Raw genomic sequence first — 13,076 nt, forward strand, 5'->3', positions numbered from 1 at the left:
TGTCCTGGAGCCAGGGCAGAGCCCGACCCCCGGCCTGGCAAAGGACCAGGACAGCGAGGACCAGCCTGGCCAGGAGAAGAAGGAGGACGGAGCCCTGGGCACAGGGCAGCAGCTCTGGCAACCAGCGGAGCAGCTGGAGGGGACCGGGAGCAACTCCGAGGTCTCCTCCATGGCCAAGGAGGCCATGCCAAAAACAACCGAAGAGAAGGAGAGAGCCGTCTCCAAGGTAGATGCTCTTGCTGGTCCCTGGGTGCTCCCCCACGAGACGCCCCCTCCTCCGGGCTCCGCGCTGCCGTCGTGCCGCCCTCAGCCCAAGGGCTGGGTTAAGCCCGAGCTCCCGCAGCAGAGCACGGCGGGGTCCAGGTCCCCAGGGACCCTCCCCCGGGCTCACCCCCCACCCGCTCTCCCAGAAAAGGGCTTCACTCAAGGACCTGTGGCATGAGATGAACAAGCTCAAGGAGGCGCAGTCCGGCCTGGCAGAGGACATGCGGGACGTGAAGGAGGCCATGCAGGAGGCGCATTCCGGCCTGGCAGAGGACATGCGGGAGATGAAGGAGGCCATGCAGGAGGCGCAGTCCGGCCTGGAACAGGACATGCGGGAGATGAAGGAGGCGCATTCCGGCCTGGCCGAGGACATGCATGCCCTGCAGGAGACGCATTCCGGCCTGGCCGAGGACATCCTGGAGATCCAGGAGAAACTTGGACTGGTGAGCGTCCCCTGGTGCCCCGGGAGGGAGCCGGGCCATCGTCCCTCCCCGCTCCTGCTGCCCTGTCACACTGTGCCCCTGCCCCACGGCCATGGGTGTCAGCAGCGTGAAGGGCAGCAGGAGGGAAGAGCGGGAAGGGTGTCCCAGGGGTTGCTAAGGCACTTTTGAACTAGAGAGCCCTCAAAACAGAACCATGGGAGGGGGAGGAGGGGAGATCAAGCTCTGCCCGTGCAATTCAGCGGCGGCCCCCGGGCACAGCCTGTGGGTTGGGGTGCTGGGCTGTGATGCTGGGGGTCCCATCCCTGGGGGTCCCATCCCTCTGGTTCCATGGCCGGGCTGACCCCGTGATCCCTTTGCATTTGGGCTCTCGGGTTCCACACGAATTTGGCCCCGCGAGATGGTGGTTTGGGGACAGGGACTGGGGACATGGCGGGGGGTTCTGGGGTCTGTCCTCACAGCTGCCCAGCTGCCAGTAACCCTGCTGCCCTTTGCCTCTTCTTCCCAGGAGGGCAGTGGGGGCCAATCTGCCCCCGCTGAGCCCACCCAGGTGCCCATGGACAGCCAGGCCAGGAGGAGCTCAGCACTGGGGCCGAAGGGACGTGGGACACAGCCTGGGATGGAGACCAGCAAGGGGACTGCAGGGTCTGGCTCCCCGGGGATGCAAGCGGGGACACAGGGGGAACCAGCGACCCCTGTGAAGTTGTCAGGCGCTCCCTCAGATCGTGCAGGATCTCGTGGTGCCGGCACCACCACCCCGGGGTTGCAGCCAGGATCTCCGGGCACCCAGGCCAGCACCTCGGGGCTGGAACCAGGATCCCTGGGCACCCAGGCCACCACCCACCTGGGGACACAGCCAGGGGCCCCTGATGCCCAGCCCAGCACCTCGGGGATGCAGGCAGGATCCCCCGGGACCCACACCACCACCCCTGGGGTGCAGGCTGGGTCCTCCAGCTCCAAAGCCACCATTCGAAGGGGTGCTCAAGAGCCGGCCAAGCCCTGGAGCTCCTCGGACTCCACCAGCACCTCCAGCTGTGACTCAGAGATGCGGGAGGTTCTCTGCCAGGTTGAGCAGATCAGCCGCCTCTTTGCTGGTCTGAAGGAGGAGGTGGAGCAGCTTAAATCCACCAAAGCAGAACGTGCGGATCTGGAGGACGTGCGCCGGCTCTTCCCGAAGGGAGGTGAGAGCACGGGGGGGCTTGACGGGGGTTGTTTGGTGTGGGGACACCCTGGGTCAGGGGCTCGCCATGCTCAGAGCCTGGCCCCACGGGTGAGACCCCCTCACCGACAGCACATCCCCTTGCACCATGTCCCTCTAGGCCGGGAGAGCATCACCAGCATCCTGGCCGACCTCAGCTGCCAGGTGTCCTTCCTGCAGGACATGGCCAGGACACTCCACGGGGAGGAGGAGAAGGTGAGCCGGCAGCAGTCCCCGAGGGGCTGCGGGGACGCCAGTTTGGGCAGGGAGGGGGCAGCCGAAGGGTCCCCGTGCCGCAGTGACACAGGGGGCTGTGCCCTCACCGCCCCCACTGCCGTTCCCAGATCAGCAAGGTGGAGGATGCTCCCAGAAAGACGAGGGGGGCTGGAGCCGGCAGGAAAGCAGACGGCAGCGGCCAGATGACCCAACAGCCGCGGTAAAAGGATGGGAGAGGGTTTCCTAACCCGCAGGGCTGCGAGGGAGCCTGGGGTCTGGGAGCACCCCAGTTTGGGGGCCGAGGGACACCCCCACGCAGGCTAAGCCTGCCCCTGCCCCCGTCTCGCTGGCCAGGCCCAAGGGACAGAAGGTCAAGGCCGAGCGCAAGGAGCTGAGGAAGCAGCAGGAGCCGACCCAGGCCGAGCTGGAGCAGTTTGCGGCTGAGTATGTGAAGAAGTTGGTGATGGAGGCAGCGCAGCAGGTGCAGGCAGAGGTGAGGCCCGGGGCAGCGCTCCCAGCCCCCGCTGGCTCGGGGGGAGTCCTGGCGGGGTCCTGGCCACGTCCCCTGGCTGGACGGGGCCACGGAGCCTCCAGGGCACCTGGGCTTGTGGGCGGCATCCAGCCCGGCTCAGAGCTGATTCCTCCTCCCCTGGCAGCAGCTGGACGAGCCGAGGGCGACGGCGCGGAGCGGGGGACACGAGCACGCAGGGTGCCCCGTCTGCAACACGGACACCGGGGTGCTGCTGGGGAAGCTCCTCCAGCGCTGCGAGAAGCTCGAGGAGCAGGTGCAGTCCCTGGCCCAGAAGGCGGGCGGCAAGGTGGAGAGTTCTCCAAAGTGGAGGAGACAGGTAAGGAGACGCGGTGTAGGGGGCTTGAGCTGCCAGGACCCCCCAGGCATTTCTGCTTGGCTGTAACGTGGGGGAGCCCCTCGCTGCCCCCTAATTGGCTCGTGAGAGTCAGCAGCATGGAAGGGAATTAAAGCCTTGGAGCAAATGTCCTGCTTGCACTGAGAGCCCGTGGCCACCAGCCAAAATACCCTGGGTCTGTCCCCGCGGGGCAGCCACCCCCTTGCTCAGCACCGCCTTGTCCTCTCAGTCCCTGCAGCAGGACGAGCAGCTCAGGTGCCTCCAGGCCAGCATCATGCAGCTCCAAAAGGACTGTGAGAAGTTGAGCTCGGCCCTTGCGAACCTCCAGCAGGATCGCCAGCAGGAGCAGAATGACATCAAGGTGGGTGGCTGTAACCCGCAGGCAGAGCCCAGGCTGGGACCCCAAGGGGTCTGTCCCCCTGCCACCCTGCTCGCAGCCCTGCACAGCTTCCCGATGCCTTTCCTGGAGGGTTCTGACGGGGTGGGGAGGCAGGGGGCGCTCGGCTGGCCGGGGGGCAGCTCCGAGCCTGCCGTGGCATCACGGGCTGCTGTCTGCCTTGGAAGGCTCTGTCCCAGGCCCTGGGGAGGCTCAAGAAGAAGAAAGCGGACAAGGAGGAGCTGCAGCTGCTGGGAATCGATGAGGTACGGGCTCGAGGGGCCCTGGTGCCAGCCAAGGGTGTCCCGGGCAGGGTGACAAACACCCCTTGTCCCTTGGGTGCCGGCTGGCAGAACCAGCCAGGGGGAGGGAGGATTTCCAGCCCGGCTGCGGGTCCCTTGCCAGGTCCCTCTGTGACCCCGAGTCCCTTTGGCTGTGGGACCAACGCCACGGGGGTGATGGGGTGAACAGGGCCATGTAGCCACTTCTCCCTCTCCCGTTGTCCCTGCATCCTGTCCCCACCGCTCTCCTGCCTTTCCCCGTTGCTAGAAAGCAGACAAAGCCGCCCTGGCTGACAAAGTCAGTCACAGCCAGCTTGAGGCGTGCGAGGAGCGGCTGACCAAGATGATGGAGGAGGTGACGAGCCAGGTGGCGGGCCAGGAGAACAGCTGGCACAAGTTCCAGAAAGAGCTGCAGAGGCAGATGGACTGCAAGGTGAGGGCTCGTCCTCTCCACGCAGAACTGGCACCCTGGGGGCCTGGCAGCCTAAGGCAGCATCCTTGCGAGGGTCGCCCCTCCCGGCTGTGCCCCCGGGGACCGCCATGTCCCATCCTGGGGTAGCTGGCTGAGGGTGTCACCCGTCCACAGCTGGACCGCCGGGAGCTGGGGGCGTTCCGGCAGCAGCAGGAGGAGCGGTGGGAGAGCCTCGGGGGGCAGCTCCAGGAGAAGGCGCTGCAGCCAGAGCGTGACAATGCCGCTGGGATTAGGAAGTGAGTGCGATGGGGACAGTGGTGGCTTTGGCAGTGCTGGCCCCGTTCCTGCTGGCTGTCCCAGCTCGTGCCGGTGCGGTACCCTGGCATGGGAGCCGTGTGGGCAGCGCCCCTGGGGATGCTGAGCAAGCGGCTATGCCTTGTGCTCCTGCCAGCGGCAGCTTCCCAGCGATAGAGGCGGCACAATGAGGGGGCACGTGTGGGAGGAGCCCTCCTGAACCAGTCTTGGGGGGTGGGTGCAGAGGCATTTTGTGGCAGGTGTGCAGGTGGGGCTGTGCCCCCCAGGAGCTCCCCAGCCCTTTTCTCCCCGCTCCAGGCAGCTGCTGCCTGATCTCCATTGCCTGTCCTGCGACCGGCCCCTCAACATGCTGGCGCCTGGACCGTGAGTAACTGCCCCCCAAACAGGGAGCACCCCCCGACCCCTCCCTGGCGTCGAGTGACACATGGGGTGCCACCTGCTGGGCACTGAGCACCCCCATGTCCTGTCCCACAGGGAGCGGACGGGCGAGCGCAGGTACCCCACTGTTCGGCGGAGCTGCGGGGGCCCACACACCCTCACGCCCCCGCGCTTCCAGCCCCAACCGCCCAGCACCCCACGGCCGTCTCAACCCAGCGCCCGCAGCCGCAACAAGGTAGGGATGACGGAGGTGGGGAGGGGGATGCTGAGCCTGCGGGGGGGATCTGTGCCTCAGGTTCCCCAGGGAGAGCTGGCTGGGGGAGGGTTGCTGGGGGGTGCGGAACGGGGCCCCGTGTTTGGGTCACACGCTCTCCCCTTCCCAGAAGGACGCGATGCAGCTCTCGGGCCAGGACGGCGCTGATGGGAACCGGCAGGACGAGCAGCGCTCTGTGATGGGGGGCTCTCAGCTGCCCACAGCGCCAAGGGGCACCCCGGAGACCTCGACCTCCAGGAGCTGGCCAAGTATGGCCCTGTCAGGGCACCGGGGGGCAGAGGACACCCTGCTGTCTGGGGGGACGGGTCTGTGCCCACAGCTGGGTGGGGTGGGACGGGGGTCTGGGGTCTGGGCTGGGCTGCGGGGCAGCACTGGCTGCTGGGGCAGCCGGTCCTCGTGGTGGAGCTGGAGGGAGCTGGGGGGACATGGGGGGTGGTGCTGGGCAGTGTGGGACAACAGCCTGTGTGCTTCAGGGTGGGGGCAGGACCCTGTTGGTGGGTGTCTGTGGCTGACCCTGCCCCTCGCCCCCAGGCGGCGCCTCCCCGCTGCTGGTAGCCGTGCTGCAGAAGCAAGCAGCCTCGTCTGTCGGATGCTTCACCCTGCCAACGAAGCTGCTGCCGCCCGGCCAGCCCCCCGCAGTGAACCAACCCCCTGACAGCCGGGCAGGACGGGGGTCCCGGCCCCGGTCCCACCGCCCCGGGCACTGAGCCGGCAGCGGCTGCAATAAATGGCGATGGGCAACCAAGTGCCGGTGTGGTCTGAGTGGGGGTCCCTGGGGCAGGATGGCAGAAAGCCCCGCTGTGTTTGCTTTTTCAGGAGAAAAATAAGTGCTAAAAAGGCACTTTGGGGGTGCCCAGGTGGATCCAGTGGTATCCAGGGCCCCCCAGAGGGAGCACCGGGAGCAAACCAGTGGGTAGCAGGGCAGAGCCAGCAAAGGCCCATCCTGCACCCGGGTGGGGCTGAGGTGTCCATGGGCTTCAGAAACACCCCTTGGCACTAACCGGGGTGAGGGGGAAACCCGGGGGCTGTGCAAGAAGCCGGGCTGGCTGTCGGCAGCCGGAGGAGCAGCAGCAGGTGCCGAGCTGCAAGGCCGGGCAAGGCCGAGCTGTCACAGCAGTTCTGGTTGACAACAGGTTGACCGTGAGGCAGCACTGTCTCCTGTGGCCAAGAAGGTCGATGGTACCTGGGGTGCGTGAGGAGGAGTGTGGCCAGCAGGTCAAGGGAGGTGAATCCTCCCGCTCTGCTCTGCCCTCGTGAGGCCACATCTGAGTTGTGTGTCCAGTTCTGGGCACCCCAGTTTAAGAAGGACAAGGACTTACTGGGGAGAGTCCAGCGCTGGGCTACGAAGATGCTGAGGGCTCTGGAGCATTTTTCTTGTGAGGAAAGGCTGGGAGAGCTGGGGCTGTTGAGCTGGAGAAGAGAAGCTGAGAGGGATCTGATCAATGGGATCAATATCTCAGGGGGGGTGTCAGAGGATGGACCAGACTCTGTTCAGTGGTGCCCAACGCCAGGGTGAGGGGCAACGGGCACAGACTGAAGCACAGGAGGCTCCATGTGCACATGAGCAGAAACTTGTTTGCTGGGAGGTGCCAGAGCCTGGCCCAGGCTGCCCAGAGCGGGTGTGGAGTCTCCTTCTCTGAGACATTCAAACCCCCTGGACCCCCCTGTGTGATCTGCTCTGTGACCCTGCGTGAGCAGGGGCTGCACTGGGGGATCTGCAGAGGGCCCTTCAGCCCAACCAGCCTGGGATTCTGTGATTTCTCTGACTCGTTCTCAAGCCGAAGTGAAATTCAGCCTTGGCAAAGCCCATGCAGAAGGTTTTGGTGTTTTAAGCCATGAGGCGTGTGGGCTTTGCAAAGAGGTTTGAAAGTCGCCTGGGGGCAGCGGAGCCCAGCACCATTTCCCAGCACCGGCGAGAGGGGAAGGGAAGGGAAGGGAAGGGAAGGGAAGGGAAGGGAAGGGAAGGGAAGGGAAGGGAAGGGAAGGGAAGGGAAGGGAAGGGAAGAGCTGCTGCGGGCGGGGCCGGAGCTGCCATGAGCCTGGGGATCGGGACGCTGCGGCATGAATGAGTGACCCCTGAGTGTCAGGAGGATGGAGCCAGGATCTTCTCGGTGACAACCAGTGACAGGACAAATGGTAATGGGTACAAACTGGAACACAGGAGGTTCCACTTAAATCGGAGAAGAAACTTCTTCATGGTGAGGGTGTCAGAGCCTGGCCCAGGCTGCCCAGGGGGCTGTGGAGTCTCCTTCTGTGCAGACATTCCAACCCGCCTGGACACCTTCCTGTGTAAGCTCATCTGGGTGTTCCTGCTCCATGGGGGGATTGCACCGGATGAGCTTTCCAGGGCCCTTCCAACCCCTGACATTCTGGGATTCTATGGATCATCCTCCCCTGGTTTTGCAGGTGCTCAGAAAGCGTTTACCGTGTCCTTGGTTAACGATGGGTGCGTCTTTTGTAAGTGAATCACGGTGTGCATGAATTGAGCAGCTTCTCTTCACTCTCCATTCCCAGCTGCGCTCTCGCGGGCAGCCCCGCTGGGGCCGATGCCCAACGAGGATATTGACGTCGGCAAGTTAGAAGCGCTGGAAAAATCCCGCAGTTTCAGCCGGTGCTTGAGGCTGGCGGAGAAGGAGCAGGGAGCCGCGCTGGGGGCAGACGGCCCGGCAGCACAGCAGCCCCAGCCAGGTGCTCGCCCAAGGAGCTGCGCCGTGCGGGGTTTTGCTGCTGGAGGTCAAGAAAGCTGTTGCTGGGGCTGCATTTTGCCCCAAACTGCGCCCTGTAAAGAGCTGATGAGGGTTTTGGCACAAGGTTGGCCCTTTCCTGATGTAGAGGTTTGCAGCAAATAACCCAGTTTGGCTGCAGAGCAGCCGCACAGACCAGAGCTGCTTCTCGGCTGGGAAAGCGCTGGGTCTGGGCGTGCGATGAGCTCGGGGAGGAGGCGGCAGACGCGTGGAGGTGCCGAGGGAAGGCAGAGGTGTAGATTGGAGTCTGTGCTGTCTTGGAGTTTGCGTCTCTTTCACAGCCTCTCTAAGGCTCTGCAGGCGTTTTGTGTTTGGGTGTTTTGGGTATTGGAATTTATCACGTATGAGATTTTTTCGCCCCTGTCTGAAGAGCCAAAGACCGACATCAGCCTGCCGCGTGAGAAGCTGCTGCGGGCAAAGGAAATCACGGCAAGAAAGAAGGTCCCGAGGGAGAAGCGTCAGAATGCGGAGACGGAAAGCGCAGCGCGGCTCCGGACAGGTCTGTGTCCCGCCACCCCCTCCCCGCCCCGGCCGTGCTGGGTCCCCCGGTGTCCCCTCCAGCGTTTCCCTCTCCTCGCAGCGCTGATCCCCCTCGACGAGGTCAGAGCTGAGTGGGAGAAGAGCAGCGGCCCCTTCCACAAGCAGCGCGTGGCCGAGCACTGCGCGGTGTTTCGTGACTTGTTCCGAGGGGCCACGTTCACCCCTTGGGTCACCTTGAGGGTGGAGTACAGCCAGGAAGACGAGCACGCCGTGCCGGTCTGCTGTGGGAACATGGTGACTCCGTCAGACGAGTGTGGGGGGAGCGGGGCTCAGCCTCGGCCCCACGGGAAGCCTCTGTGGTTTTCTCAGACGCTCCTGGTGGGCATTGTCTGCCCCGGGGGATTTTGTTTAGAAGGGTATTTCCTCTGTGATGATCCAAACTTGTTTCTTGGACGTGATAAAGACAGAGCTTTGCAACAGGATGGCTGTCTGTCAGCAGGCTGAGGTTTCTTCAGGCTCTGGGGGCTCTCAGGTGGAGCTGGATGACTTGGTGTCGTGGCCATGCCTGGTCTGCGCTGGGTCCTGGCCGTGCCCGTGCCCGGTTCGTGTTCTTTGCCGTGGAAATCGTGACCTGGTCTTAATGGAATCTGTAGTTTCAGTGATTGACATTCTGTTTGTGTTCCTCATTCAGGCTTCCAGTTCCCCCCCAGCGTCATCCGAGGCAGATAAAGGCTCCCTGCGGACTGTGCTGCCCACAAATCCAGGGGAGTAGCAGGTTCTTTACAAAGAACGTGTTTCAACAGGACCTTTTCCCTCTGCTGTTGGTTCGCTCCTGTTTCTTTTGGCTGCACAGGCAGAGACGATGCCGTATCATCTGAGTAGGGATGTGTTACATACGCAGGAAAGATTGTAGCCTCCCCAAAGCTCTAGCAGTTGAGAGATGAGACAGGACTGGTGTCGCAGTGTAGTGGAAGCAATTCCCTGGCTCCCGTCTTTATTTTCCCCCCCGACTGCTCTCCCTCAGCAGTCTGCCTGGCAGGTGCATTAGCTGCCACTGCTCGCTCTGGGAAACCGAGGTACGGTGAAGCAGCTGACTGAGAAGTCCCTTTAATCTTGGAATGACATCTGTTGAGTTCTTTGCTCCTCATTTGAAGCTCAGTCCTATAAGAATGAGTTCCTCTTCTGCTAGGAAAGGATTGCTGGGTGGTCTCGAGCTGCCCCGTTGGTTCGAAGCGGGTCTGGGGGTTCTCACTTTGGGGCTGATGCAAACACCGGCCTCAAGATGTGCCAGGGGAGGTTCAGATTGGACATTAGGAACCATTTCTTCCTGGAAAGGGTTGTACAGCACTGGAACAGGCTGCCCAGGGCAGTGGTGGAGTCACCATCCCGGAAAGAGTTTAAAAGACGTGTAGACGAGGTTCTTGTGGACAGGGGTTAGTGCCAGAGTTGGGTTGTGGTTGGACTGCATGATCTTGAGGGTCTCTTCCAACCCAAACGATTCTGTGATCCGGTCACGAAGTCGCCTTTCTCTGTTGCAGAGACGCGCGCTCGGAGTACCTGCGCTGGCTGGAGTGAGCACCGCACGGCAGAGCCGCGCTGCGGGGCTCGGGGAAAGCCCCGGCGGAGCGGGCAGAAGCTCCTTCCACAGAGCTCGGAATAAGGATTTGCTGAGACAGTTCTGTGGGTTCTCTGGTGCTCCTGCCAGTAGCTTCTTCACGCCCATGTTCTGGGTCCCGCTAAAGATGCGGGAGTTCAGGTGTTGCTGCTGTTTGGCTTTCAGAACGCTGAGTGTGATGGTTTTTTGCCAGTGCAAGCAGCCTCCGCTGCCTGTTTGCTTGTCAAACGGGGCGTAGGTTACGTCACAACGTAGCCCAGAGCGATGTGCAATCCTGGGGGAATCTGCTGGCCCTAAGGGCGGGAAATGAACGGATAGATAGTGAAGTAAACTTGTGTGTGTTGAGGACGAACAGCCCAGGCAGCGACATGCGGTCGGGTGAGGAGATCTGCCATGACCTGCTCCCCTTCCCCGCCGTGGGCACTGGCTGCCATCGCTTCATCTTCCTGCTCTTCAAGCCAGAACCGCCCCATGGATTCCAGCGAGGACGTTGGGCCCAGGCCCCGGTCACTGAGGCTGTTGCTGGGCGGTTCACGCTCTCTTGGCCAGGCTGCTCTTGCGTGTTCTGATGACAAGGTCGTTACTGCTGGAGGAGAGCAAGTTCCTTGGAGTCTGCAGGGTTGTTCAGGGCTGCTCTGAGACTGTGTGTCGCCTGAAGCCACAGCCCCAGCCCTGCAAGCACTGTGCTGTCCTGTTGCTTTAAACCAGGCTGTTAAGAAAGTGGGTTTTTTTCCTGCCTGGAGCAGGAATGTGCAGAGGGCTGGGGAAGCTGGGAGAAGTTTTGATGTGCCTTCGTTTTCCACCTCTGTTTTACAGCCTCTGGGGTGCTGTGGGGAAGTCGTTGCCTGCCAGCGTGCTGCAAGAAAAGAGAATCAGCTCAGCTCTTGTGCTTGCGTCTTGTTTGCAGCCACAGGCTCAAGCTGCGAACCTTGAGCACGTTTGACTTGTACAGAAAGCACGAGGACGCCATGACCCCGGCAGGGCTGGCGTTTCACCAGTGCCAGCGGGACAGCTCCGTCACCTGGGTCTCCCATCAGCTCCTCAGTGAGAAATGGCCCGTGCGGGGGGCTGGGGGAGCCGTGACGCAGCCCTGGGGGGAGGCGCAGGGCCGGTGACCGAGCTGTGCCCGTGGGCTCCTGCTGGTCCCGGCACTGGTCTGGGAGCTGTTACAGCACAGCCTGGGCGCTTATGGAGCCGTCCTCCCCCAAGCTAACAGCAGTCTGAGGAAACAACCTCTTCAACGCCCGTTTTGAATGAGCGTTTTCAAACAAACTGAGGGCCTTCCCCAGGGCGTGCTCGACCAGCCCTGGTGGGTGTGTGTGGGGGGGCCTTGTTAGCGACGGGGGGCCCCGGGGTTCGGATCCGCGCCATCTCGCTAACGCTCTGTGTCACCCCTTTACAGATAGGAGAGAGCCCGTGGCTGAATTTGTGCGGCCGCCCGTTTCCCATCCTCCCCAGGTGAAGTTCCCGCGCCACCAGCCCCCGAGGACCTGGACAGATAGCGAGACACCAAGGAGCCCACGTGCGGCATTTCCCAGGGCCGGGCCTCCCCTCGAGGTGCTCTGCTCTGCGCTGGCGGGAAGGGCTGGGCTTATCCTTCCTGTATTTTGACTCTGGGGACTGCGGCCCCCGCAGGGTGGCGGGACGGGACGACGGACCCTCCTGCCTCGTGCCGGCATCTCGGGGCAGAGGCGCTTTGTGCCGAGCGTCCTCTCCATCACCCGCTTGGGATTCTCTGGTCCGTGACCCACCGAGCGGTCCCGGGTGGTGGGGCAGCTCCACCTGCAAACTCTGCGCACAGCACCGTGCCACCTGCATGGCTGTAAGATCCTGGAAAAATCATTACATGAACTCAAATCAAGGATTCAGGGTTTCTGTGCTGTGTTCCCCAGAATAAGGCTCAAAGGAGCTGCCTGGTAAAATGGCAGCCAGAGGGGATGATGTCCCAATGCCCGACAAGCTTTTCTGTTAAGGAATTGAATTGTTCCCCAGATCCAACCTCAACCTCCCCTGGCTCAACTTGAGGCCGTTTCCTCTTGTCCCGTCGCTTGTTCCTGGGGAGCAGAGCCCGACCCCCCTGGCTCCAAGCTCCTTTCAGGCAGCTCAGAGATGGGAAGGTCTCCCCTCAGCTCCTGTTCTCCAGCTGAACCCCCCAGGTCCTGGTGTCACCTGCAGCATTTCCCTCCTCGCAGCACTGATCCCCCTCGACCACGTCAGAGCTGAGCGGGAGAAGAGCAGCACTTGTCACTGGCCCCAGCTGGAGGTTTCCTGGTCAGCAGCCGCCGGCTCGTGCCAACGGTCGAGAGAGGCAGAAGAAATCCCTTGAGAACAGCTCCCTCTCAAAGACATCCTTCTGCTTGATGAACCGCAGGGAAAGGCATCCTAAACCAGGCACCTTGACCTTGTTTTCAGCCCAGGTTCCCAGGTGCTGGTGCACTCGTGAGCCAGTCGCTGCACATCTGCCACCAAGGGGAATCGCCTCCGAGGCCAACTGTGCCACGGGGAAAGGAAAGGGTGAAACGTCGGGAGAGTTTGATGTAGTGCACAACACGGATAAAGCCATTCTCTCTGCAATTAAAACTGAGGGTGTTTAATTCAGTGAAATGAGATTTCATTCCCCATGAGCTGTGCGATTGTATTTTGAATCTGGGCACGGGCTGCAGTGACCTGCCACAACATTTGAGGTGTCACCAGCTGCACTGTAGGTGGTAAAGTGGGAAAGGCAGGAGGGAGCCTCAGCATCTCCCATCCCGTGGATGATTCATCACAAAGGACCAGGGCGGCGCCCGCTGGCTCCTGGGGCGGCTGTTGCCGGGCAACAGAGAGACTATATTGTCCCCTGTCACCTGTGCCCCTCGCCCATTTGGTCACTGGCCGTGGTGGGATCACTTGCCGTGGTGGGATCACTGTGGTGGTGGACTCATTTTGGCAGTTGGATCGCTTTCGGTGGTGGGATCGCTCCTGGTGGTTGCATCACTTTTGGTGGTGGGATCGCTCTTGGTGGTTGCATCACTTTTGGTGGTGGAATTGCTTTTGGTGGTTGCACCACTTCTGGTGGTGGGATCACTTCTGGTGGTTGAACCGCTTTTGGTGGTTGAACCGCTTTTGGTGGTTTGACCACTTTCGGAACTTGGATCTGTTTGGCGACTGGATCACGTTCATCACTGGGATTGATTTTGGCACTTGGATCTGTTTGGCGACTGGATCACTTTCATCA

General features: G+C 62.3%; 2 protein-coding genes across 2 annotated transcripts; both read left to right on the forward strand.

The window, feature by feature from the left end:
- Positions 1–1,365: 1,365 nt before the first annotated feature.
- LOC308047924 (glutamine-rich protein 2-like) lies at positions 1,366–5,727 on the forward strand (the record flags this gene model as incomplete). Its single annotated transcript, XM_080356745.1, has 13 exons — positions 1,366–1,885; positions 2,024–2,118; positions 2,247–2,338; positions 2,473–2,611; positions 2,775–2,966; positions 3,214–3,345; positions 3,549–3,626; positions 3,910–4,074; positions 4,228–4,349; positions 4,666–4,731; positions 4,843–4,981; positions 5,130–5,268; positions 5,552–5,727. 13 exons carry the CDS (start codon positions 1,366–1,368, stop codon positions 5,725–5,727), a joined length of 2,055 nt encoding a protein of 684 aa, XP_080212871.1.
- A 1,735-nt stretch (positions 5,728–7,462) lies between these two features.
- On the forward strand, positions 7,463–10,974 carry LOC308047925 (large ribosomal subunit protein mL38-like; the record flags this gene model as incomplete). Its single annotated transcript, XM_080356746.1, is given in 8 exon segments — positions 7,463–7,466; positions 7,535–7,655; positions 7,657–7,708; positions 8,137–8,263; positions 8,345–8,555; positions 8,944–9,012; positions 9,783–9,815; positions 10,767–10,974. Coding segments are annotated over 8 exon segments (825 nt in total).
- Between the last annotated feature and the right edge of the window lie 2,102 nt (positions 10,975–13,076).

This window comes from Nesoenas mayeri (genome assembly GCF_963082525.1).
Source record: "Nesoenas mayeri genome assembly, chromosome: 19".
NCBI classification, from domain to species: domain Eukaryota; kingdom Metazoa; phylum Chordata; class Aves; order Columbiformes; family Columbidae; genus Nesoenas; species Nesoenas mayeri.